Source organism: Panthera tigris, chromosome D1 (genome assembly GCF_018350195.1).
Source record: "Panthera tigris isolate Pti1 chromosome D1, P.tigris_Pti1_mat1.1, whole genome shotgun sequence".
Lineage (NCBI taxonomy): Eukaryota > Metazoa > Chordata > Mammalia > Carnivora > Felidae > Panthera > Panthera tigris.
In genome coordinates, this window is record NC_056669.1 from 30,282,170 (window position 1) to 30,306,195 (window position 24,026).

The following is a 24,026-nucleotide window of genomic DNA, read 5'->3' on the forward strand; positions in this document are numbered from 1 at the left end:
AGTTCACCTTCAGAAAATGATTTTGTGTGGAAATGGCGCCATCTGGTGGTTTCTGGCAAAACAGCCTCGTAGGTGGGTAGTGAAGAGGGCTTTGTCCCTTCACAAAATGCAGCCCTGGCAAGGTAATCACCACTCCTTGCCTTCCCAAGATGATGAGTGAGGGGTTGAGAAGGCAAGGTCACATCCAGGACTGCTGAAAAAGGCCTGCTTACTTCTTGCCTACCTCTATCCTCCTGCAGCTGTCGACTCCCCACTGCAAGCCCAGTTCTGTCTATCCATCATCCACCTGCTTGACATCACCACTGAGATATTCTACAGGGGCCTAAATCATTACCCAAACTTAACTTATCTCCCCCAACCAAGACTCCCCTATCTGAGTAAGTGGCAGTTCCACAGACAGCTGCACCCCCAGGACTTTTCTTCTCCCCAATTCTTCTGGTGCCACACATCACCAAGTCATGTCTGTCCTGTTCAAATCCTTTTGTTCCTCTACATCCCCTCGCCTCCCTAAAGAGACCTCTCCTGAGGTCCCTGCTCCCACCCTGTAGCTCAGCCCGCCTCTACATATGTCATCCCCTTCTTCCTCCAACATTCCTGCATTTTTCATCTTTGCTAAGACAAGGCCCCCAGACCACATGGCCTGGCCCTGGCCCCCTCTCAACAGCTTCCTCTGTGGCCTTTCTTCCTCCTGCTCCCATCCAGCCAGAGTGGCCTTTTGGCATTTTCTCTGTCACATCATACTCTTCTCCTCGTCCCAGAGCCCTCTCACCTACCACTGCCTAGCTCTGCTCCTCTGTCCCCTGGCTGGTCAACTCCTACTTTGTCCTTTGCCCTCTGCCTCCCCACTGGGGCAAGCAGGCAAGCAGGCTGGAAGGGAAAGGTGATGGAGAGGGAGAGTGCAGGCATTCTTGACCTCTGGGAGTAGTGGGGCATGGTGGATAAGGACGTGTCCTACCTCCACCTCTCTCCCTTCTACAGTGTCTTACTGGCCAAGGCTCACTACCACAATCAACCAAAATGACCCTTCCCCCAGCTTAGCTGCACAATGGAGTGGTTAAGGGCACTGGATGGCTGTGTGACATCAGGAGAGCTACTTAACCTCTCTGAACTTCCAGTTCTTCGTCTGTGCGATGGGGATGATGATTTTCAAATAATCAAAAATAAATCTGTTTTATTCTCTGATTAGGGCAAGTTCCCATTATATATAGTACTTCTCCTTTATAGTAACTGTGAAAATTGTGACTGTTTAAAACTTATCAAAACCTACCAAAATGAAGTTGAAGAGAGCAGAGAGAGGGTGGGTCCCACTTATTGTTTCATTCCCCAGGCCTAGCCCAGGCCCACACATAGTACAACAGTATGGCTGAGAGAGAAGTTTTGGGAGCCAGAAGCCAGGCCATGTTCTCACACTCTGATGTCACCAAAGTAACTCAAGATACTCGGTCTTGTGTTGTCTCCTTTCATGTGGTAATAGCATCTATATCAGAGGGCTGCTTGGATAGTACATGGCACACAGTAGGTGCTCAGTCCACGTTAGCAGACACTCAATAAAGACCTGAATAAGACTTGCAATTTCCAGTCTAATATGTAAAGAGCTTGCAATTGTCACTCCCAATCTTACAGTTAGAAAAAAAAGCCGAACAAACCAAAAACCAACAATAGTTCCTAGATCCATCAGAGAATTTAGGTCAAAGGGCAAAATGCTGACCAGAGAATTGGAGAGAGAGACAGGTTATTATGGAGAATTACATCTTAGACACAGTAACCTCTAGGAAACAGCATCAGAGTAGGGAAACTTAAATGTAATTGATGAATTGCTGGTGGCTCAATGTGGACAAGCTTGAGATTTAGTAAGTCCAGGGGCCCAATCTTAAGAGGCCCTCCACTTCTGAGTTTTCCCTCCAGAAGCCCAACCAGGTTCTCACAGTAAAGATTAGAACCCCTCCTTCTTGCCCACCTCAGCAAAGGGAGAAGAAAATAGCCATTTTGAAACACGTCCAGAGCATTCTGTTCTCCTTAACAAAGGCCTGTTCTCAAGGTAGACTGTTTTTTTCCAGAGCCTACCCTGAGGGAAGGAAAACATCCAACTGTGGCCCTCTCTGGCCTTCCTGCCTCTCCTAACGTGGAGGTGGGGGGAGGGGAAAGGTGAGACGGACACAGCCAGGGGCACAGGCTCCCTAAGAGACTGACACCTGATCAGAGGACCCTAGAACCTTCCCCCTCTCCTCTCAGACCTCACCACCACATCACTAGTCACCTATAGAACAATGGGCAGTGGGGGGGGAGCGGGGGGGAGGTTCAGCTGAAAGAATTATAAGTCTCAGACCCTTTTTAAGAAAGAACCTCTGGGGAAACCTAACAACAAGGAAGACAAAAGCAAGGGGACAAAAAGAAATGCTAGTCTCTGAAACTACAGCTGCTGGAGAGAGGAAATGCAGCCTAACTCCTAACCAGATAAACATAAAACCTCACACTATCTGTCTGGGCTTCTTTATCTCATGCAGCATATCTGGCTTTCAACAAAAAATTATGCTATATGATAAAAGGTAAAAAAAAAAAATAATAAATAATAAATAATAAAAAAACATACAGCCTGAAGAGACAAGGCAAGCATCAGAACCAGACTCGAATAAGGCAGAGATGTTGGGAGTTGTCAGACTGGGAATTTAAAGCTATGATAAACATGCTAAAGAATCTGATAGAAAAAGTGGACGATACACAAGAATAGATGGGCAATGTAGGCAGAGACAAAGAAAACCCTAAGAAAAATCACAAGGGGATGCCAGGAATAATAAATCCTGTAATAGAAATCAAGAATGTCTTTGATGGACTCATCTGTAGACTAGACAGAACCAAGGAAATAAACATCGAGTTCATAGAAATGCCAACAAAAAGTTCTGTGACTAAAAAGTAAAGATAACAAAAGGAATGGGAAAAAATGGGGGAACAGAATGGGAAAAAAACTGGGGCAATTATAGAAGGTACAATGTATGCATAATGAGAATACCAGGAGGAGAAAACTGAAGAGAACAGAAAAAAAATGGTCAAAGTAATAGTAGTTGAAAATTTTGCAATGGTGGACCCCATACAACAGATCCAGGAAGCTCAGAAAACCAAGCAGGGTAAACATTCAAAACTCTACACCTACACCTACTCTACACCTACACCTACTCTACACCTCAGCATAGTATATTCAGACTGCAGAAAATCAAAGACACGGAAAAAAAATTCTTGAAGCCTGAGTAGGAAAAAATCCTTACCTAAAGAGGAGCAAAGATAAAAATTCCATGTAACATCCATTCTTAAGCCATGCAAGCAAGAAGAGAGTGGGGCATGTATTTAAAGTGTTAAAGACAAAAAAAAAAACCCTAGAATTTTATGTCCCTCAAAATTGTCCTTCATGAGTGAGGTAGAAATACCTTCTCAAACAAAACTCAAGGCAAATTGTCTCCAGTAGACCTGCCTTACAAGAACTATTAAAAGTTCTTCAGAAAGGGAAAGGAATAAGTCAGAAACTTGGATCTACATAAAGATGGGAAGAGAGCTAGAGAAGAAATAAAGATAAAATAAATACTTGAGTGAAACAAACAAGGCACACTTCCCCCAGAAGTCCTCCTGTCCTGGCCTAGCCCAGCACCCTTCTAGTGTTCCAGGAGCACCCCACATGGCCTGCTGACACAGCTCTGTTCTGGCCTGTCATCTGCCTCCACAAAAAGCTGCAAGCTGTGAGTCCCCAGAGCCAAGCCCATGAGGTGCTCAGAGCCTGATGAATGAATGGATGGCAAAGCACTCACACCAGAGACCAGGACAGTGATTAAATACCATGTCTCTTTATTAGCAGTTCAGCGGGAAGATTCCAGTGCTGCACTGTCACAAGGAAAGGCTCACCCACCAGATTCTGCCCAGGTGTAGTCGCTTCTCAGGTCAAGGGGTAATAGACGTTCTTCTGACACAGGCTGTTCCTTGACCCTAAAGGACATGAACCTGGGAAGCAGAGGATTGCATCAGAGAAATGCAGGGGTGCATCACAGATATGCAGGATGGCTACAGGGCTTGATGATCATGCCTCCAAAGCCCACAACCCCAACATTCATTGAGGTGCACCTAGAGCAGAAAAACCCATGGAGGGAAAGGACGATAGTGTATCAGACAAAGCTGGGGTTGAAACTTGGCTTTCTTCAAACTTTAAACTTTCCATTTGAATTGACCTATTTTGAAAATACAAATTGAAATCTGCTTCTTCAAACTTCAGAAGACCCTGAAAGCACCCCAGATTCCTCATCTCTTTAATATGAGTAAACAATTGACATGGCACATCATGTCATTTACTAAATGCTGGAAGCCATTGTCCTCAAGGCAATGTTCTAAAGTCTGAAAAAATTGAGGCACATGGTGTTGGACTAAAAGCCAGTATCCTGTGCCATCTGTATAGTGGGTTTGAACAATGCCCTCCTCTTAAGGTTCTTTTGGATCAGATGAGAAATCTTGACAATGCCTTGTGCTGAAGCTGGTATACAATAAGAATTCCATAAATGCCAGTGCTATATCTCCATAGCCTTCCTTGAAAGTATGTTGGGGTTCTACTGTGTTTAAATCACTCCTTCAGTCCCCTATGACATCCAGTTCAGTCTTCACACCTGACAGGGGTGCAGTAACCTTTTCCTGAATGGATGGCCTCTGTAGTGCATCGACTGTCATTGGCCTTCCACCTACCAGAGCCATGTAAATGGCCACTATTATGACCACAGGTACCAAATGCAGGCCAAGAAGCCATGGGACCCAAAGCCAAGTCCCAACTGGTGGAAGGGTCAAAACATATATGCCCTCACTCCTAACCCCAGTGCTCTGTGACCTTGTGGTTCAAGTAGGGTCAGTAGACCAACAGCAGCAATGCCTTGGGGTGTTAAAAATGCAGAGCAGCAGGCCCTCTGACAACCTACTAACACAAGATCCCCAGGTGGTCCCTTACCTGTTCCAGGCTTAGAAGCACTCACTGTGACACCACAGCTAAAAGTGTCAGAGAGGTCAAATCTGAACTTGACTTCAAGTCCTTTCAGAAGCTTTAGAAAGGCATTGCAGAAGCCTAAGGTAACTTCACCACCACTCCCACTGGCCCCAAGTGTAGGCCTCCTCACCAAAATGAAAAGCTAAACTTTATAATCAAACTTCCACCCAGGACCCTGTCTCACACCCAGGACAGCATCTTTTCCTCACCTGTTGGCCCTCTCACCTGTAGCTCTCAGCAGTCTGCATAGGAAGTTCTGTTGTGAATCTCCTGAGATGATTCATCCGTAAGATTGCATAGGCTGCAGATGAAGAACACGGCAAAGGGGAGGCTGCCAGATGGCAAAGCTTACCCAGAGTGCACATCCAGATCATGGCATGGAGCTGAGATGCCCACACAGCCCATGCGTCAGCCATTGCCCCATTCGGGTCCTGGAGCAAAGTCCCACAAAGAGACACTCAGCCAAGAAGGGCTTCAGGCATGGCCATGGAACCCAGGTGTGGTCTGGAGCCAGGGAGACCCACAGAGGAGAGGCTAACAGCCACCCCCAATCGCCACTTGCCCCCAGTTAGGAGTACAAATCAACTTGTCCCAAATGGCTTACCTTCGTCTCACCTGCTCTATTCGGTCTCGCATAACATCCTCCCTCACCTCACTTGGCACTTGGAAGATACGGGTATGGCTGAAAAACACCATTCAAACATTTGGAGCTCCTGAGTTTCTTTATCACTAAGTACAGTGAATGAGTTGGAATCATATAAACAATATTCTGTCACCATGAAATTTTGATCTTGTCCTTCACTCCTCTTTCATGAGGCACACAAGGGTTGTTTTGTTTTGTTTTACTATCAAGTACCCCTGAGCCACTCAATAATCCTGGGTAGGTAGCAAATGGTCCTAGGGAAAGTCGAAGAAACAGAAAGTTTAAGTGCCTTTAGTAGAGTTGCACAGCAGGTGAGTAACCTTGTAAGACATGGAATTCACTCCTTCTGAATTCCTCTCCAACTTTCTTATCAGCTCTTTATGACCTACATTGTGCCATATTCACTATGGTTTAGAGATAATTGTAGAAAATTCTGTCACAAAGAAGCTGCAGACCCTTCATTGCTGCTGTTGTTTTATTTCACCATGCTGACTTGCCTTCCTCTCTGTGGTGCAATTCATGCCCCGCTCAACTCTAATTCTCGCCCCACAAGTCCTTCACTCCAGCAAAACCAGTGTGTCCACTATATCCTCCATTTTTGCGTCTATTAAAATTGCCTTGTTCTAGGTGCTCTGGGGCTTTCAATGTGAAGACTTGAAGTCTTGGAGAGATAAATGTGCTCATTTACCACTCACACAAGGTAGAGCTGGGTCAGTGTCCAAAGAGAGGCAAGAGAGGATAAAAGAATTCCAGAGAAGGAAGAGATTACTCCCAGCCCAAGGCAGAAAGCAGGAAACCTCAGAGAAGGGGCCACAGCACTGGGCACTGGAGGCCAGATGGAATTGGCTAAGTTGCCAAGGCTTTCATGATCTCTTGACACACCCCTCATTCCTGCTCCTGTTTTTCCTGTCCCTGCCCAGCTTATGGGTCAGTCCAAGCAAATGTCCTGCTAGAAACCTCTTCTGGCTACTCCAGGCAGCAATGCCTAGAGCTTGTACAAGCTGGGTCTCCCATGCTATGCTCTTATAGATCCTCTTCATGGCTTTTCTGACATTTTCTCTAACATTCGCATACCTTATCCACCTAGTTCACTTTTATCCCTTGGAAACGGGGAACTCCATCTTATTTTCTCTCTCTTTAGAGGTCCTAGCAAACATCTGGTGGTCATCTACCAAATAAATGAGTATCCACTGATGCTTAATGAAGGGATATGTATTCCCTGACTACATATTTACTGAACCTAATAAAATAATACCAAAACTAGTGGATTGTAGGGGAACCAGTCACAGTTTATGGATTAAAAAAAATCCACAGAAAGTCCAGAGTGGAAAAATTATACATGGATAATTGACTGTAGGTTGTCTCCAAAGCTTTAATCTAGTTATGCCATACAGCTAATGTTTAAAAAATATCTGAAGATGATGTTCATATTATCCAGACCAAGAAATTGCAACATTTACAATTCCATATAGTGCAGCTATGTCAGGCAGGGACAGTCTCCCACATGCACAGCAGTGGTTGTATGCAGTCCCCAACATTTATGTTTATGTTAAGTCTTTCCCAAGGAGGTCTCAAATTCCATTATTTGCTACCCTTCCCTATTACATAATTACTGAGCATTTGAATCCTGTTTTAAAATGCTAATGGCACTGTAAGGGGTAAACAGAGAAAACTGGATATCCCTCAGCAAAAATACATTTCTTGAGAAATATGTCCTCCTTAGTAGAAGTGAACAAAGCTGGTGATGGAGGCAGGGGAAGGAAGAAAAGAGTACAGAAATGAGAGGGGAGCTGTTCCACAGTTTCCAGGAGTACCTGTTTAATCCCACATTTCTTTGGCTGGGAAAAGAGACCCCGAGTGAACCCTAGTCCTGAAGGAAATAGGGACACTCATGCCAGAGAGAATGAGCTGGCTTCCAGGCCCATCTCCCTCCACCTCAGGTCTCAGCCCTTCAGAGCCAAGAGAGGCAGATGCAGGTGGTCTGTGCTCCAGCAGGCACAGCGGGAGGCTGGCAAAGCCACCATAATGTGAAGCACAGAATTCTAGCCTTGGGCACTGAGAAACCTCCTCTCACCTCAGCTGCAGATGAGGGCTCAGGCTTTTGCATTTTAAGAGCTTATTTTCTTTTTGCTCTTTAAAGTACAGCCACTTCTGAACAAATCAAGTGCAAAAGTAACAGAAGTCTAAAATTTATTCAGAAGCATTTAAGAAACGGTGAGCAAGCCCAGTTTTGCAACCCCTCAAGTCATGCTAAAACTTAGGAATGAGCTGGGCTTTCAAGATAGCAAAAATATTCACTTAAGACCCCAAAGACTGAAAAATTTCTCAGCCAAAAAGTCAACATCTCTGGAGAAGAATAGCTGTGAATTTGTGTTGGCCAGGAATACTGAAGGTGGGGCCCTTGTGCCTCCCTCCCCACAACGCTGCTCAGGGCAAATGAGATGTTTTACCTCCATCTTATGAACTGGATTCTCGTTCTTTCCTCCAGGACCTCTTGACTCTGGTTTGCCAACAAATCAGACTTTGAGAGATGGTGCTTCACCTAGGAAACCCAGGTAGGGTGCATGTGACTACTGTCCAGCAAGGACTCCCTGGGAGGGGTCGAACCCAGCCTGGACAAGCTCCACCCACTTGCCCAAGACCCTTTTCAATTGGACATTGTGCATGTCCGCCTATCTGCCCACTCCCCTAGGATGATTGCCTCAAACTCTCAATTACCACATCTCTGGTCACATGTACATCTTGGCCATGCGTGGGAGGGCAGTTGGTCAACATCTTCTCCTTTATGTCCTGGGAAGCCTCTTCTTCAGTCTGAAAGGTGAGTAATTTCCCCTGAAAGTGTTGCTCTGTATCTCTTCTTCCTTCTCCCTGTTTTCCCTACACATGCTGTGTGTCTTCTCCTACACACTCTATCTCTCAAAGTTCCATAGCAAGCTTATCTGTAGAATTCTAGGGGACTCATTAAATCCTTGGCCCTATCCCAAGATACTGCTGAGATGCCCAGTAGCTGGAGGTGACACATCTGAAACTTCTCATCCAGTATCCTTGAGAAGCAGGGTGGGGATAGTGATGATTCCAACACATCTCTGATGAAGACACAAGCCCCAGCATCTTCTAGGAAATTTGGTGAATTAGACACAGTTCTAGGTAAGGTGTTTGGCAATGAATTTGAGTTTCCCAGGTTTAGGAGGAAAGGAGTCCAGATTCCTGCACCCGCTGAGGCCAGCGGTCTAGAATTTGGGGTACCCTGAGTCATAGAGAAATCTTACTCACCTTTTTCAGCCAGTGCTGTACTACAGATACAGCCTCACTTTCTACAACTTCAACGTCCTGTAACAAATTGGTAAGTTAATGCCCTCAGAATACCTAGAGAACCAGCCCTCCTCCTCCATTCTTATTCAAAGTTATGTTATAAGATCTCTTTGGAAGTGCAGTAGGGGGCTCAGAAGGGAGGAGATGGATGAGAAACAATTCCAGGTAGCTATCCCAAGCTCCACCTACCGAACTGATTTTTGGTGGGAAGGGGAACCCTGCACCTTTTCGGGCAAGAATGTACACAATCCATGTTGTAATTATCATCTTTGGACTTATGCCAGGCCTCCTTCTTGGTTCCCTCCTTCCATTGAAACTGCTGAAGAACTCCTCTGGAACAAGGAGGTCATTGACGGGAGGTGCTCACCTGATTGGCTGACCAATGATGATGTGACAATGGCCTCCTTTAATCTCCTGAGTCAAAGTGGAGATGGAAAAAAGAGGTCAGTAAGTATCTGCCTTAGTGATGGCTCAGAAATGGAGAGATGGGGGGATGGAAAGAAAAACAAGATATAACCAATATAAACCTGAAGAAGATCATTATCAAAATATCAAAATTATCAAAATCATAGAGATTTGATTGGGGCAGGGGGGTTATGTCTGGTCACCCTGTTTTGAGCAATGCTGAAGCATAAAAAGATTTTTATAAATCAAAAGAATAAATTTGTAACAAAATGATCTGAGCCCTCTAGACATTTATGCAAACAATACCACAGGTACTTCTTATTCTTACATGTAAGGAAAGAATCTGTCCACCCCAAAAAAATCAAAGATGGAAGAACAAAATTCTCAACAAGGATATTTTTGTGTTTTTTTTTTTACTTTGTTTACACCAGTGATTCAAATCATAAAAAAAAATAACCCAAACGATAAGAGTGAAAGCGCCATTTCTTATTAAAAAAAAAAAAAAAAAAATATATATATATATATATATATATATATATATATATATATTTCCTGATGATTTCAAGTGGACTGCCTAGGGAAGGACAGTAAAATAGAAATGAAAAGGAGATTGTGCTATGACTTCAGAGTTGGGGCTGAAGTCTGAAGCCTGATAGAGGCTCAGGTGGCTGCTATTCCCATCTAGAACCTTCACCAAGAAATTGGAAGTTCAGTATACCCAAAGGATCCTGAGCAAATGTTCAGCTGCTCTCAAAAGTAATTGTAGCCTAACCCTGAGACTATTCTCAAGATCCTAAAAACCAGGGTTGTAATCCTGTCTTTACCATTAACTTGTTGTGTGATCTTGACTCGATTGTCTCTCGGGTTAAATTTTTTTTGTCTTCAAAATGAAAAGAACTGAATAAGTCTGCAGTTTTCTTCTAGCTCTAATATTCTATAAAGGTTTTCATTGTTATTTTTTGAAGAATATAAAGAATATTTCACTCTCCTCAATTCCCCTCATATAGCCACTGTGTCTCCTCCTTCTCCACAAATCATCTCAATTTTACATCTTCTCTATTAATCAGAATACTCTAGGCTATGTTGAGCTAACAGGCTAGTTCCGAAATTAGAAAGGTTTACTTCTCAGGGCACCTGGCTGGCTCAGTCAGTTAAGTATCCAACTCTTCATTTCAGCTCAGGTCATGATCTGGCAGTTCATGAGTTCAAGCCCCATGTCAGGCTCTAATGCTGACAGTGCAGAGCCTGCTTGAGATTCTCTCTCTCTCCCTCTCTCTCTACACCTCCCCTGCTCACACTCTCTCAATAAATAAATAAATAAATAAATAAATAACTTTAAAGAGGTTTACTTCTTATACAGGATGATGTAGGACACTGTTGAATCACTATATTGTGCACCTGAAACTAATATCACACTGTATGTTAACTGGAATTAAAATAAAAACTTTCACACACAAAAAAAAGTTTACTTCTCACTCTCAAAAACTTTAACAGAAGTTGAGCAACTCTTCAGGGTTCATGTGGTGATTTAGAGATCTGGGAAGAATTCCATCCTGTGGCTCCAAGGTTTCATCATGTACCCTTCACAGTCACAGAAACAAGGTGAGAGAACACATGGAGGAATAAAATCAGCTCTTCTGGTTCAGCCCAAAGGCTTGTTCTTAAAGCTTTTTGGCCAGTACTACTCATATGACCCCAACCTAACTCCCAGGAAGACTGGAAATTGTAAAATAGAAGATGAAATTACTTGACAACATCTCTGTTTCTGCCACTGTCCCCTAAAAGTTATGTTTCTACTCTGATTGATGTAATTTTTTTTAATATAAAAACATTAATGTGATTCAAAAGTTAAAACTACATGAAAAGATATACTCAGTGGGTTCCATCTCCTCTCCTATCTGTTCAACCTTATTCTTACTTCAGAAGTAAGATTTTCATAAGTTTTTTAAGATATACATCCTGTGTTTATGTTTCCAAAATAAAACAGACACATAAATCTATTCTCACTTTTTTATTACTATGTTATAAAATGCTCACAGTAGAACATACAAATACATGCACAGTTCAGAAAAATTAGACACACACACACACACACACACACACACACACACTTGTGCACCCTAAACAACTTCCAGTACCCCAGGAGGCTCAAGTAACACTCTCCCACAAAGTGACCAGGATTTTGACCTCTATCAGCACAGGTTAAGTTTTGCATAGTATTCCTTTGTATTAGCAGAACACAAATTATTTATCAGATTTGCTATTGATGGACATTGTGCTATATCTATTTTGATGCTTTTTTAGACTAATGCTGCTATGAACACTTTTATACCTATCTTTTGGTTGAAATAGGCACTAAATCTCTTGAGTATATACATACCAGAAAGTGGAATTGCTAGGTTATAGGCTTTACTTATGTTTGGTATTAGTATATACCAAAGAGTATTGCAAAGTGGTTGTACCAACTTTTGTCCATAAGCAATATATGAAAGTAACATTTGCTTCATGTTCTTGCCAATACTCAGTATGTCATTCTTTATTGAATATTTAATCCATATGAAAGAATATTTATAGTATACTTTACGTACAGTTTAAAGAATAACAATACAAGAAAACATATTTAAGAAAGAGAACATTATTGTTACTCTTGAAATCCCTTGTGTAAGCCTCCCTGATTCTACCTTTTTCTTTTTCTTTTTTTTTTATTAAGTTTACTTAAGTTATTTTTATAGTTTAGCCAGATGAATGGAGATATATTGGTAACCAAGAATAGTTTAATTTGTAATTAATTAATTAATTAATTAATTAACGGTGGTAAACATCTGAGTTACATGGTAACTCTATTTTTGAGGAACTTTCAAAATGCTTTCTAAAAGGCAGCACCATTTTACATTTCCACCACAAATGTGTAAGAGTTCCAATTTCTCCGCATCCTTGCCAGCAGTGTTGTCTGTCATTCTAATTTTAGCCATTCTAGAAGTGTGGAGTGACATCCCATTGTGGTTTTGATTTGTATCTCCCTAATCATAAATGATGCTGAGCATCTTTTCATGTGCTTATTAGCCATTTGTATATTTTCTTTGGTGAAATATCTAATTAGATCCTTTCAACTTTATAATTGAATTATTTGGGGGTTTTTTGTTGAGTTTTAAGTTCTTTATATATTCTGTGTACAAGTGTATTCTCAGGTAAATGATTAGCAAATATTTACTCCTATTCTGTGAGTTGCCTTTTCACTTTCTAGATGGTATCATTTGAAGAAAAAAAAATGATGAATGAACTTAACATTCATCACACAAAATGGTGAATTGGACTTTCTAGTGAAGTGTAATTTACCTATTTTTACTTTTGTTGATTGTGCTTTTGGTGCCATTTCTAAAACATGCCTATTACCTTGTCATGAAGATTTATTCCTGTGTTTTTCTAAAATTTTAACAATTGTTGCTTTTACATTTGTGTCTATGATCAATTTTTAGTTAATTTTTGGATATGGTGTGAGGTAGGGAATCCAACCTCTTTTTACATTTCTAATTGAATTGTCGCAGCCCCATTTGTTGAAAGCAATTTATTTCTCTATTAAACTGTGTTAGCTCCCTTGTCAAAACTCAATTAGCCATAAATGTAAGAATTTATTTCTGGACTGTAAGTTCCTTTCCATTGATATATATACCTATCCTTGGGCAGGAAAGAGAGGTAAGGGGACAAGAAAGGTCTTTCTTATACAGTCAGTTGTATCAGGATTTGGTGGCATCTGGGCATGGAAGACTTGCAGCCTTGGCTCTTGCTCTCATTGGTAGTCATGCATTGCCCTCACAGATTCCCCACAGGATCTTTCACTAGAGATTCATTTAATCATCCATGCCTCTGCATTACCTGGCTGCTTCTGGCTCCCCACTCAGTCTCCTGGACTTTGGTTGTACACCTCACTATTGAGTCCAGGTAGGCCTTTTGGAGGAGTCCCATTTTACAATTTTATCTGATCCCCCAGGATTACCTGTATTGTCCTGTCATTGGTGGGTGTGTAGCTTGCTCCCAACGCAACCATTGCTCTCTCTCCTGCCCACTCAAACCAGACCTGAAAGATAGTTGTCTCAAGTGGGTGTGACACTAAGCCTGATGTTCTCTAAACGTCCAAGGACATATGACAAGGACTTATTTTCTGGTGACTTTCCCTCTCAGCCCTCCACATAAATATCCCAGACCTTGCCAACCTCAACCCTCAGTGGATATTTGCTGAGGTGAACTGAAGCATGGTTTGTGCAAAGTTTCACTTCACTACCTCTCTGCACAAGCAGGATCAGTTCCTAGGACCGGTTACTTTCTGACAAATCTGGTCTGCAGAGTTGACATATGTCATCCTTGCTGAGGTATAACACAGAGATGGCATACAGGAAGAAGACAGCAAAGGAAAAAAAAAGCATTTTCTAGAAAGTAGCAGCTTTTATCATCTTGATTTGCAATGGAAATTATTTTAGAGAGGCATATATTACCACCTTGTTACCCCACTCTCTTGATTACTGTAGCTCTGTAGTATGTTTTGACATTGAGAATTTTGATTCTCCAACTGTTCTTTTTGTAAGATTGTTTTAGCTACTGTGAGCTTCACAAATTTCCATTGGAATTTTAAGATCAGCTTGTCAATTTCTACAAAAATAATTTAAAAGTCTGCGATAGGGATTGCACTGAATATGTTGATCTATTTGGAGAATATTGTCATCTTTACAACATTAAATCTGCTGTTCCATAAACATGGGGTGTTTTTCCATTTATTTCCTCCTCTTTAAATGTTTGTTTATTTATTTTGAGAGAGAGTGCAAGAGGGGAGGGGTGGAAAGAGAGAATTCTAAGCAGGGTCTATGCTGTCAGTGCAGAGCCTAATGTGGGGCTCAATCTCATGAACCATGACATCATGAGCCTGAGCTGAAATCAAGAGTCAGACACTCAACCAACTGAGCCACCCAGAAGCCCCTATTTACATCTTCTTTAATTTCTTTCAACAAAGTTTTACAGGTTTTAATGTGCAAGTCTTGCACCTCATTTGTTAAGTTTATTCCTAAGTAGTTTATTCTTTTTGATGATATTGTAAATGAAATTATGTTCTTATTTTTATTTTTGGATTTCTCATTTATAGTGTATAAAAATAAATTAGATTTTTTAATATTAATGTGTATCCTGCAACTTTGGTGAATTCATTTATTATAATAGTTTTTTGTGGTTTCCTCAGAATGTTCTATATATAAGATCATGTCTGCTGCTGTCAAAGTGAAGATCTTAATTGAAAAATAATGGAATCTTGAAAATTGGTATGGAGGCATATGGAAAAATCCTAATAAGGCTGGAAACATTTGACTCTTAAATAGTTTTTACTCTTCTTTGCCAGTGGAAGCAGTCCTTCTGTCTCATCTGAAGAGATTGATCCTGCTTTGCTTGAGGTACTTGCCTTGAAAGACATTGCTGATTCTACTCAGGACCCATCCTTATTACCCTGTTTTGCTCTTAGATTTATAACTACACTCAAATCCCAGCAGTCTGCAACAGGTGAGGTACAAAGTATGACTGATGAGGAGTTGCACTACACTCCAAAAGAACAACATGATTTTTCCAATTTATGCAGACATAAATTTGGGGAACATGTTTGTGGATAAATATGAAGAATAGAAGATAATGGTGGAAGGAATACAAAGTTTGGTCTGGCCACATTTATCGATATGGGCCTGCTATTCAGAGATTCTGCATTTAATATTGGAGCTCAGGGAGTTAGAAAGGGCTCTAATGGTTTGCTTGACTGTTAGGATGAAACATGGATCAAAAGATGACCTACACAAAATGAATCTGAAATGCCAGAATTGCCTTGGTATATTATAGAGGAAGGCATCTAAAGGTTGTGGGAGATTGGAATGCTAGAGTGTATTGATCATGTAAGACATGCTCACCCACCCCTGGAGGGTCCAGAGAACACAACTTTTACTATGATTATGAGAAATAAATTTGTGAGAGGAGCCCCAACATCCTTGAATAGCTCTTGGGTCACTCTTCTCTGTGGGTCAGAAATTAAAGTGGGAACTGCTACCACTTACTTGAAGAATCTAAATGCAATAGGGATATTTGGATTCCAGGTAGCAGGGGCCATGTGGCAACACTTAATCATCAAAAGCAAGATGGCATGATTAGTATAATGGACAGTGGAGTCAAAGCAGTAGTAAGAAGAGTCTGACTTCCAGAGACCTTTAGTGTTGGTTAGTTGCTCATGGTGTCCTTAGAAGTGAAACAGATGACTAGTGTACTAAATACTTGCCTGATATATATAAGTAGGAGAATTCTAGGTCAAATGAACAGAAGTCTAACTTGAATCATAAAAACAATCATGGCCCTTTGACCAATTCTGAATTGAGCCAGTTACAGACCCAGAAATCCTTGAATGAAGGAGAGTCCAGATCCCCTTGAGGAAGGACCCTCCTACACTACCAAAAGCACATACTGTTAATCTTTCTTCCAGCCTTCTCAAAGGGCTTACAACCTTTTACTGGGTTGACCTACATACTCAGCAATGAGAGAATCACCACACTGCTTCCCTAACCTGTAGAGTGAAGACTATTATGGTAGGAATGGTGAAGTGGAAGCCAGTAGAACTTCCTTTACCTGGGAAGAGTAAACCAAAAGCAATACCACATTCCTAAGGGATTACAGAGATTTGTGCCACCATTAAAGACCCAAAAGATGCAGGGATGGTGATTTCCACCAAATCTTGACACAACTTGCCTATTTGGTCTGTGCAGAAGACAGAAGGGTATTGGGGAATGGCAGTGAATTATTGTAAACTTAGCCACGTGGTGATTCCAACTACAGTTGCTGTTCCAGATGTGGTTTCATTACTTGAGAAAATTAAAACAATCCCTTGTACATGATATATGGTATATAGAAACTTACGTAGCTAATGCTTTTTTTCAATACCTGATAGTAAGAGCCACCAGAAGTAGTTCTGCCACTTGGGCCATATGATCCAGTAGATTCAATAGTGCCTGAAGTGTCAGTAGCAGATAGGGATGCTATTTGAAACCTTTAGCAGACATCTATTGGTAAATCACAGTGGGAGCCATTAGGATTTGGAGCAAAGCTTTGCCATGCTCTATGAATAACTACTCTGTTTTTGATAAATACAGCTTTTCATTTACTACAGGGCCCTAGTAGAGAATGAATGTTTAACCGTGGGCCACCAAGTTACCATGCAGCCTGAGCTGCCCTTCATGAACTGGGTGATGTCTGAACCATCAAGCCATAATGTTGTGTGAGCACAGTAGCACTCCATCATCAAATGGAAGTGGTATAGTTGAAATCAGGCACAAACTACTCCTGAAGGCAAAAAGAGTTATTTGAGGAAGTGGACCAAATATCCAAGTTCCCTCATCTGGCTACACTACCTTCTTTCTGCCAGCACATACCTATAGCCTCATGGGGAGCTCTTTATGATCAGCTGACAGAGAGGGAAAGACCCAGGTCTGATTTACAAATGATTATGCATAATCAGTCATCAAAACCTGAAAGTATACTGCTATAGCACTATGACCACTTTCTGGGATGTTCCTAAAGGACGGTAGTGAAAGGAAATCCTCCCAGAGGGCAGAACTTCAAGTAGTGCACCTGGTTGTTCATTTTGCTTGGAAGAAGTGGCCAGACTTGTGATTATATACTAATTCATGGGCTGTGGCCAAATGGTTTGCCTGGAGAGTCAGGGACTTAGAAGGAATATGATTGGAAAATTGGTAACAAAGAGGTATGGGGAAGAGGTATGTGGTTAGACCTCTCTGGATGGGAAAAAAAATGAAGATATTTATGTCCCAAATGAATGTTCACCAGAGGTGATCTCAGCAGAGGAGCATTTTATTAATAAGTGGATAAGATGAGCCATTCTGTCGATACTAGTCAGTCTCTTTCCCCAGCTACCCTTGTCATCACCCAATGGTGGTAGGGACAGAGGCTGTGCATGGGTTCAGCGACATGGACTTCCACTCACAAAGGTTGACCTGGCTACAGCCACAAATAACTAACTGCCAGCAGCAGAAACCAATACTGAGACCAAGATATGGTGCCATTCCCTCAGGTGATCAGCCAGCTAGCAGACAGCAGGTTGATTATACTGGCCTATGTCCATTATGTAAGAGACAATGTTTTGTTCTTACTGGCATAGATATTTACTCTGCATATGGATTTGCCTTCTCTGCACACAATGCTTCTGCCAAAACTACCATGCATGGACTTACAGAATGCCTTATCTACAATCATGGTATTCTACACAGCATTGCTTCTGATCAAGGGAACTTACAGCAAATTAGGTGAAGCAACAGGCCTATTTTCATGGTATTCACTCATCTTACCATGTTCCCTACCATCCTGTAGCAACTGGTTTGATAGAACAGTGGAATGGCCTTTTGAAGACTCATTTAGATTGCCAGATAGATGGCAATACCTTGTGGGCCTGAAACATTATTCTACAGGAAGTGGTACATGTTCTAAATCAGTGTCCAATGTATTGTGCTATTTCTCTCATAACCAGGATTCATAGGTCCAGGAATCAAGGGATGGAATTGGCAGTGGCACTACTCACTGTTACTTCAAGTTATCCACTAGCAAAATAGCGCTTTCTATCCCCATAACCTTGCGCTCTACTGTTCCAAAGGGAGGAATGCTTCCACCAGAGGACACAACAATGATTCCAATGAACTGGTAGTTAGTATTGCCACCTAGCCACTTTGGGTTCCTCATGCCTTTGAATCAAGAAGCACAGAAGGTAGTTACTGTATTGGCTGGGATGATTGATCTTGATTGCCAAGAGGAAATTGGACCTTACAGCAAATTATGTGCAGCTATAAGTGAAGGTAAGGAAGAGTATGTCTGGAATATAGGAGACCCACTAGGATATATCTTATTACTGTCATGGCCTATGGTTAAAGTCAATGGAAAACTAAAACGGCCTAATTCAGGCAGGATTACTAATGTCCCTGATCCTTTTATCAGTTTATCATTTTTTCTTTATATTATGCTTTTGTTTCATGTTTCAGGAAATAGCCTTACCACCAAATCATGAAGACATTCTCTTATGTTTTTTTCTAGAAATATTTATCATTTTAGAAGTTTTTATACTTAGATCTATGATCCATGTCAAATTAATTCTGTGTATTGGGTGATGAGTTATACATCCAGATTCATTTATATTTTCCCTTCCAATAATCATTAACCTGCTGAATAAGAGTGGTGTCTTCATTATAAACAGATGGCAGTGTATGTGTAGAGCTATTTCTAGGTTCTTTTTTTCTATTCTCCCTCCCTCCTTCTCCTCCTCCTCCCCTTCTTCTTCTTCATCATCATCATCACCAATAGCACTCTTCCTTAATTTTAATTTTATCATTGGTAGTGTAAGTCCTCCTGCTTTTTCATTCTTCTTCATGTTTTTTTATGTTGTCTTTCTAGGTCTTTTGCATTTCTATATATATTTAAAATCAAATTGTCAATTACCACAAAAAACTTCTGGAATTTTTATTAGTATTTTATTAAATCTATAGCTCAAAATGGAAAGAAATGACATTTTATCTAAAGTGAGATTTCCAGGGGTGCCTGGGTGGCCTCAGTTGGCTAAGGGTATGACTTTGGCTCAGATCATGATCTCACGGTTCATGAGTTTGAGTCTTGCATCAGTCTCTGTGCTGACAGCTCAGAGTCTGGATCCAGCTTCAGATTCTGTGTCTCCTTCTCGCTCTCTGCCCCTCCCTCGCTCATGCTCTGTCTTTCTCTCTCAAGAATAAACATTAAAAAAAATTTAATAAAAATAAAGTGAGATTTCCATCCTTAAACATGCTATATTCTTCCATTTATTTAAGTCTTTAATTTTATCAACATGTTTTACAGTTTTCAGTATAGAGGATTTGCATATCTCTCATTAGATTTATCTCTAGATATTTGATATCTTAGTGCTACTTTCATTTGTATTTCTTTTTTCACTTCATTTCTATTTCAACTAGTTTTTGGTTGTAAAGAGAAATTTTTCTATTGTCCCTGTATCCAGTAAACTTGTAAAATTCACTTATTAATAATAGTTACACACAGATATTTTTAGATTTTCTGCATATGAAATCATGTTGTTTGTCATTGTTGCTGCGCTGTTGTTGTTTGCTTGCCCTTTTTCTCTAGCTAGTATCTTCAGTAAAATGTTGAATAAAAATGGTAAAAACAATCTTTGCCTTGTTTCTAATCTTACAAGAAAAGTGTTCACTATTTCATCATTAACGCTGGTGCTAGGTCCTTGGTAGATCCTCTTCACCCAGTTAAATATTTTTCCTCCTACTCCTAGTTTGCTGAGTTTTTGTCATGAAAGTGTGTTGAATTTTACCAATTTGTTTTCCTGTTTGTTGAGATGATCATATGGGCTTTCTTTTATTCTATTATTATAGCGCATTCTATTGACTGATTTTTAAATGTTAATTTTTTTAACGTTTATTTATTATTGAGAGACCAAGAAAGACACAGCGTGAGCATGGGAGGAGCAGAGAGAGAGAGGGAGACACAGAATCTGAAGCAAGCTCCAGGCTCTGAGCTGTCAGCACAGAGCCCAATGCGGGGCTTGAACTCACAAACCGTGAGATCATGACCTGAGCCAAAGTCAGACACTTAACTGAGCCACCCAGGCACCACAATTTTCAGATGTTAAAGCAATATTGAAATTCTATGACAAATCCCACTTGTTCAGGATATATATACATATATACACATACATATCATACATGTATATTATAACCTTATACACTATATACCTTAAATATAAATATATAGTTTTATTAGAACTTTTCCATCTATGATAAAAACAGATATTAGCCTGTATTTTCTTTTTTGTATTCTTTGCCAGATATTGATATCAACGTTGAACTGAAATCATAAAATGGATTTAAAAGCATTCACTATTTCTATTCTCTAGAAGAATTCATTTGAGATTTATTTCTTCTGTATGTGTTTGGAGGAATTTATCTGTTATCCATCTATCTGGACCTGGAGTTTTCTTTATTGGATAGTTTTAATTATAGAATTAACTTCTTTAACATATACAAGAATATTCAGATTTGTTTTACTGCTTGTGTAAATTCTAATGTATTTCTCAAGGAATGTATCCATTTTATCTAAGTTGTCAGAATGATTGGCATAAAGATGTTCACAATATTCTTTTGTCATCTTCCTAATATTTGTAGAATTTGATGTGAATTCTTTTTTATTTCTGATAATGTTAATATATGATTTTTGTCTTTTTATCTTCACTAGAGGTTTGTCTTTGCTTATCTTTGCTAGAGGTTTGGCAGTCTTATTAATCTTTTCAAATAACTATCCTTTGTCAATTTTCATGTGTGTATCTGTGTTAAATTTCAATAACACACTCCTTTATTACTTCATTTTTTCTGCATTCTTTAGGTTTAGCTTATGGCTATTGTTTCAGCTTCTAGGGATGGTGCCTTAGATCATTGATTTTCATTTTTTTTCTTTTCTGATGTCTGCATTTAGAACTGAAAATTGCCCTCAAAACATTGCTTTAGTTGTGTCTCACAAGCATTTTTATTAGTATATAACTAAAATGTTTTCTGGTTTATATTATATGGTAATTTCTTATTTGAATTTTGGGTTACTTAGAATTGATCCTTAACTGAGAAACTTTCAGAAATATTATGATGACTAATTTATAATTTAATTCCACTCTAGCCAAAGCACTAGTCTGATTTCAGGCTTTTGATTAGTGTTCTGGCCCAGTATATAGTCTATTTTGGTAACTAATCCAAGAGCACTTAAAAAGAATATGTACACTACAGTTGTTGAGTGTAGAGGTCTACATTTGTCAATTAGTTCAAGTTAGTTGATTATTTGTTATATTTTCTAAATCTTTACTAATTTTTCCTTCCTTGTTCTATAAATCCATGAGAAAAATGTATTAAAATCTCCAACTATGATTTTGTTTGTCTATTGTTTCTTTTAGTTCCATCAATTTTGACTTCATACATTTTGAAAGTATGCTATTAGACACAAATTTAACATTTATTTGTCTTCCTATTAAATTGTCCACTTTATTACCATTAAAACAGCCTTAATGACCAAAAATATTCTTACTTTATTTGGTGAAGGCAATGGAAACAAAAACAAACATGAACTACTGGGACTTCATCAACATAAAAAGCTTCTGTCCAGCAAAAGAAACACTCAACAGAGCTAAAAGGCAGCCTACATAATGGGACAAGATATTTGCAAATGACATATCTGATAAAGGGTTAGTATTCAAAATCTATAAAAAAAACTTATCAAACTCAACACCCAATAAACAAAGAACCCAGTTATGAAATGGGCAGAAGACACGAATAGACAATTTTCCAAAGAAGACATCCAAATGGCTAACAGACACATGGAAAAGATGCTCAACATCATTCATCATTATGGAAATACAAATCAAAACCACAATGAGATATCACCTCACACCTGTCTGAATAGCCAAAATTAACAATACAAGAAACAACAGGTGTTGGTGAGGATGCAAAGAAATGGGAACCCTCTGGCACTGTTGATGGAAATGCAAACTGGTGCAGCCACTCTGGAGAATAGTATGGAGGCTCCTCAAAAAACTAAAAATAGAACTACCCTACAATCCAACAATTGCACTATTATTTACCCAAAGGATACAAAAATACACATTCAAAGGGGTGCATGCACTCCAAGGTTTGTAGCAGCATTATCAACAATAGCCAAACTATGGAGAAAGCCCAAATGTCCATTGACTGATGAATGGATAAAGAAGATGTGATACACACACACACACACACACACACACACAGAGTGGAATATTCCTCAGCCATCAAAAAGAATGAAATCTTGCCATTCGCAATGATGGGTGGGAGTGGGGGAAGAGAAGAGAGGGAAACAAACCACAAGAGACTCTTCATGATAGAGAACAAATGGAGGTCTGATGGAGGGAGGTGGTGGGAGATGGGCTGCATGGGTAATGGGTATTAAGTAGGGCACTTGTGATGAGCACTGGAATTGTATGTAACTGATGAATCACTGAATTCTACCCCTGAAATCAATATTGCACTGTATATTAACTAAGTAAAATTTAAGAAAAAAATAATAAAATAAAATAAAATAAATAAAATAGACTTTATCTACATCTGTGCTACTAGAATAAACAAGGCCATTGGGGTCTTGTGGCATTATTTGATTAAACGGAGTCAGAATGATGGAGAAGATGGTAAAATTAAATTTTCAAAAAGAAAACCCCCAAATTTAAAAAGCCCTCATAAAAAATTTTAAGATAAAGTCATTAGATTTAGGCCAACGAAAATTTCCAGGGGGAGAAAAAAGCAAAAGATTAATCTAGATAGTAAGCCAATAAAACTCATTCCTATTAGAAAAAAAAATTGGCTTTGTCTGATTTAATAAGGCTTTAATAACCCTCTTTTTGTTAGTACTTCTATGATATATATTTTTAAATTTTATTGTTTCCTACCCACCTTTCCATTTATTTATATAATATGCTCCTATAAATATCAATGGTTGTGGTTTTTAAATCCAGTTTGACAATGTTTGCCTTACTAATTGTATTTCTTAGTCCATTTAAAGTCAATGTATTTACCAATATATTTTAGATAGCTTTAAGATTAATATATTTTTATTTGTATCATCTAGCTTTATCCTTTCCTTATTTTATTTTAAACCAAATATTTTAAATTATTATATTGTTTACTGAGTTATAGTTTGACTGTTCCTTTCAGCACTTTAAAGATATTCCATTGTCTATGTTGAAAAGGCTGTCATTAATCTTATTGTTGCTCCTTTAAAGATAATGGGTTTTTTTTTTCTGAACCTTTTAAGATTTTTCTTTTTATCTTTGGTTTTTAGCAGATTGACTATGATGTGCCTGGTGTGTTTTCCTTTGTATTTATCTTCCTTATAATTCATTGAGCATCTTGAATCTGTGGGATATCTTCTACCAGTTTAGAAAATTTCTCTGACATTATCTCTTCCAATATTGCTTCTGCCCATTCATTGCCTCTGCCCTGTTTGGGGCTCCAATTATATGTTCTGTTAGACCTTTTTGTTTGTGTTCCACATGTCTCTTTTGTTCCATTCCTTTCTTTTCCCCTTTCTTTTTTGATTCTGCACTTCAGCTTTGGATATTTCTTATTATCCTGGCTTCTGTTTCCCTAGCTCTGTCTTCTGCCATGTCCAGTGTGCTCTTCAATATATTTTTCTGCTAGAAATGTAGTTGTGCTCTTTGAAGGTTGTAAGTTTAGCTCTTCAGGCTCCTTGCCCCATATAGTTTCAAAATCTGGCAAATGCCTTGAGGAAAAGGAAGGTTGTGTATTTGAGGAGGCCCCAATCTCCTTAAAGATTATGGGGTATTTCCCTCTGCCTCTTGATATTTTCCAAGTAACTGCCTACCTTCCCAGCCTCATGTGCACAGCCCCAAACTCAGAAAAATACCCTATGGCAAGAACTTATCATTTATTTGGGGCTCCTTGAGTTTCCAACCCGTCACACCAGCTCTGTGTGATCCCTAAAGCTTCCTGACTTCTGTTTCCCAGTATTGTCCATCTGAGGGGGCCAGGATTAAACATAGGACTGGTCTTAGAATTAATAAATGCC

General features: G+C 39.7%; 1 protein-coding gene and 1 long non-coding RNA gene across 5 annotated transcripts; one reads left to right on the forward strand and one right to left on the reverse strand.

The window, feature by feature from the left end:
• Positions 1–3,808: 3,808 nt before the first annotated feature.
• SPATA19 (spermatogenesis associated 19) lies at positions 3,809–9,300 on the reverse strand. 4 transcript variants are annotated; one of them, XM_042959433.1, is made up of 7 exons: positions 9,150–9,300; positions 8,922–8,978; positions 8,367–8,459; positions 8,099–8,190; positions 5,610–5,687; positions 5,231–5,336; positions 3,809–3,984 (listed from the first exon to the last, which is right to left on the reverse strand). In XM_042959433.1, the coding sequence occupies exons 1-6, from the start codon at positions 9,225–9,227 to the stop codon at positions 5,240–5,242; spliced, it is 495 nt and encodes a 164-aa protein (XP_042815367.1). In that variant the 5' UTR covers positions 9,228–9,300; the 3' UTR covers positions 3,809–3,984; positions 5,231–5,239. The 4 variants fall into 4 exon arrangements, with proteins under 4 accessions (XP_042815367.1, XP_042815368.1, XP_007082729.1 ...); XM_042959434.1 differs by having other exon boundaries at positions 5,215–5,336; XM_007082667.3 differs by having other exon boundaries at positions 5,231–5,306; positions 9,150–9,299.
• A 1,551-nt stretch (positions 9,301–10,851) lies between these two features.
• Positions 10,852–18,078, forward strand: LOC122231423. Its single transcript, XR_006208663.1, has 3 exons — positions 10,852–10,967; positions 14,590–14,797; positions 17,917–18,078. It is a non-coding gene; the product is annotated as an uncharacterized LOC122231423 (long non-coding RNA).
• Positions 18,079–24,026: the final 5,948 nt, after the last annotated feature.

Bases quoted from the DNA above. Each gene is read 5' to 3' on its own strand.
- SPATA19 (XM_042959433.1), bottom strand. From the start codon at position 9,227: ATGATAATTACAACATGGATTGTGTACATTCTTGCCCGAAAAGGTGCA. The intron at 8,191-8,366 runs GTAATTGAGAGT...TGGGTTTCCTAG, and splicing joins TACATGTGACCAGAGATGTG to GTGAAGCACCATCTCTCAAA. The intron at 5,688-8,098 runs GTAAAACATCTC...GGTGTTTTTCAG, and splicing joins ATCCAGTTCATAAGATGGAG to CCATACCCGTATCTTCCAAG.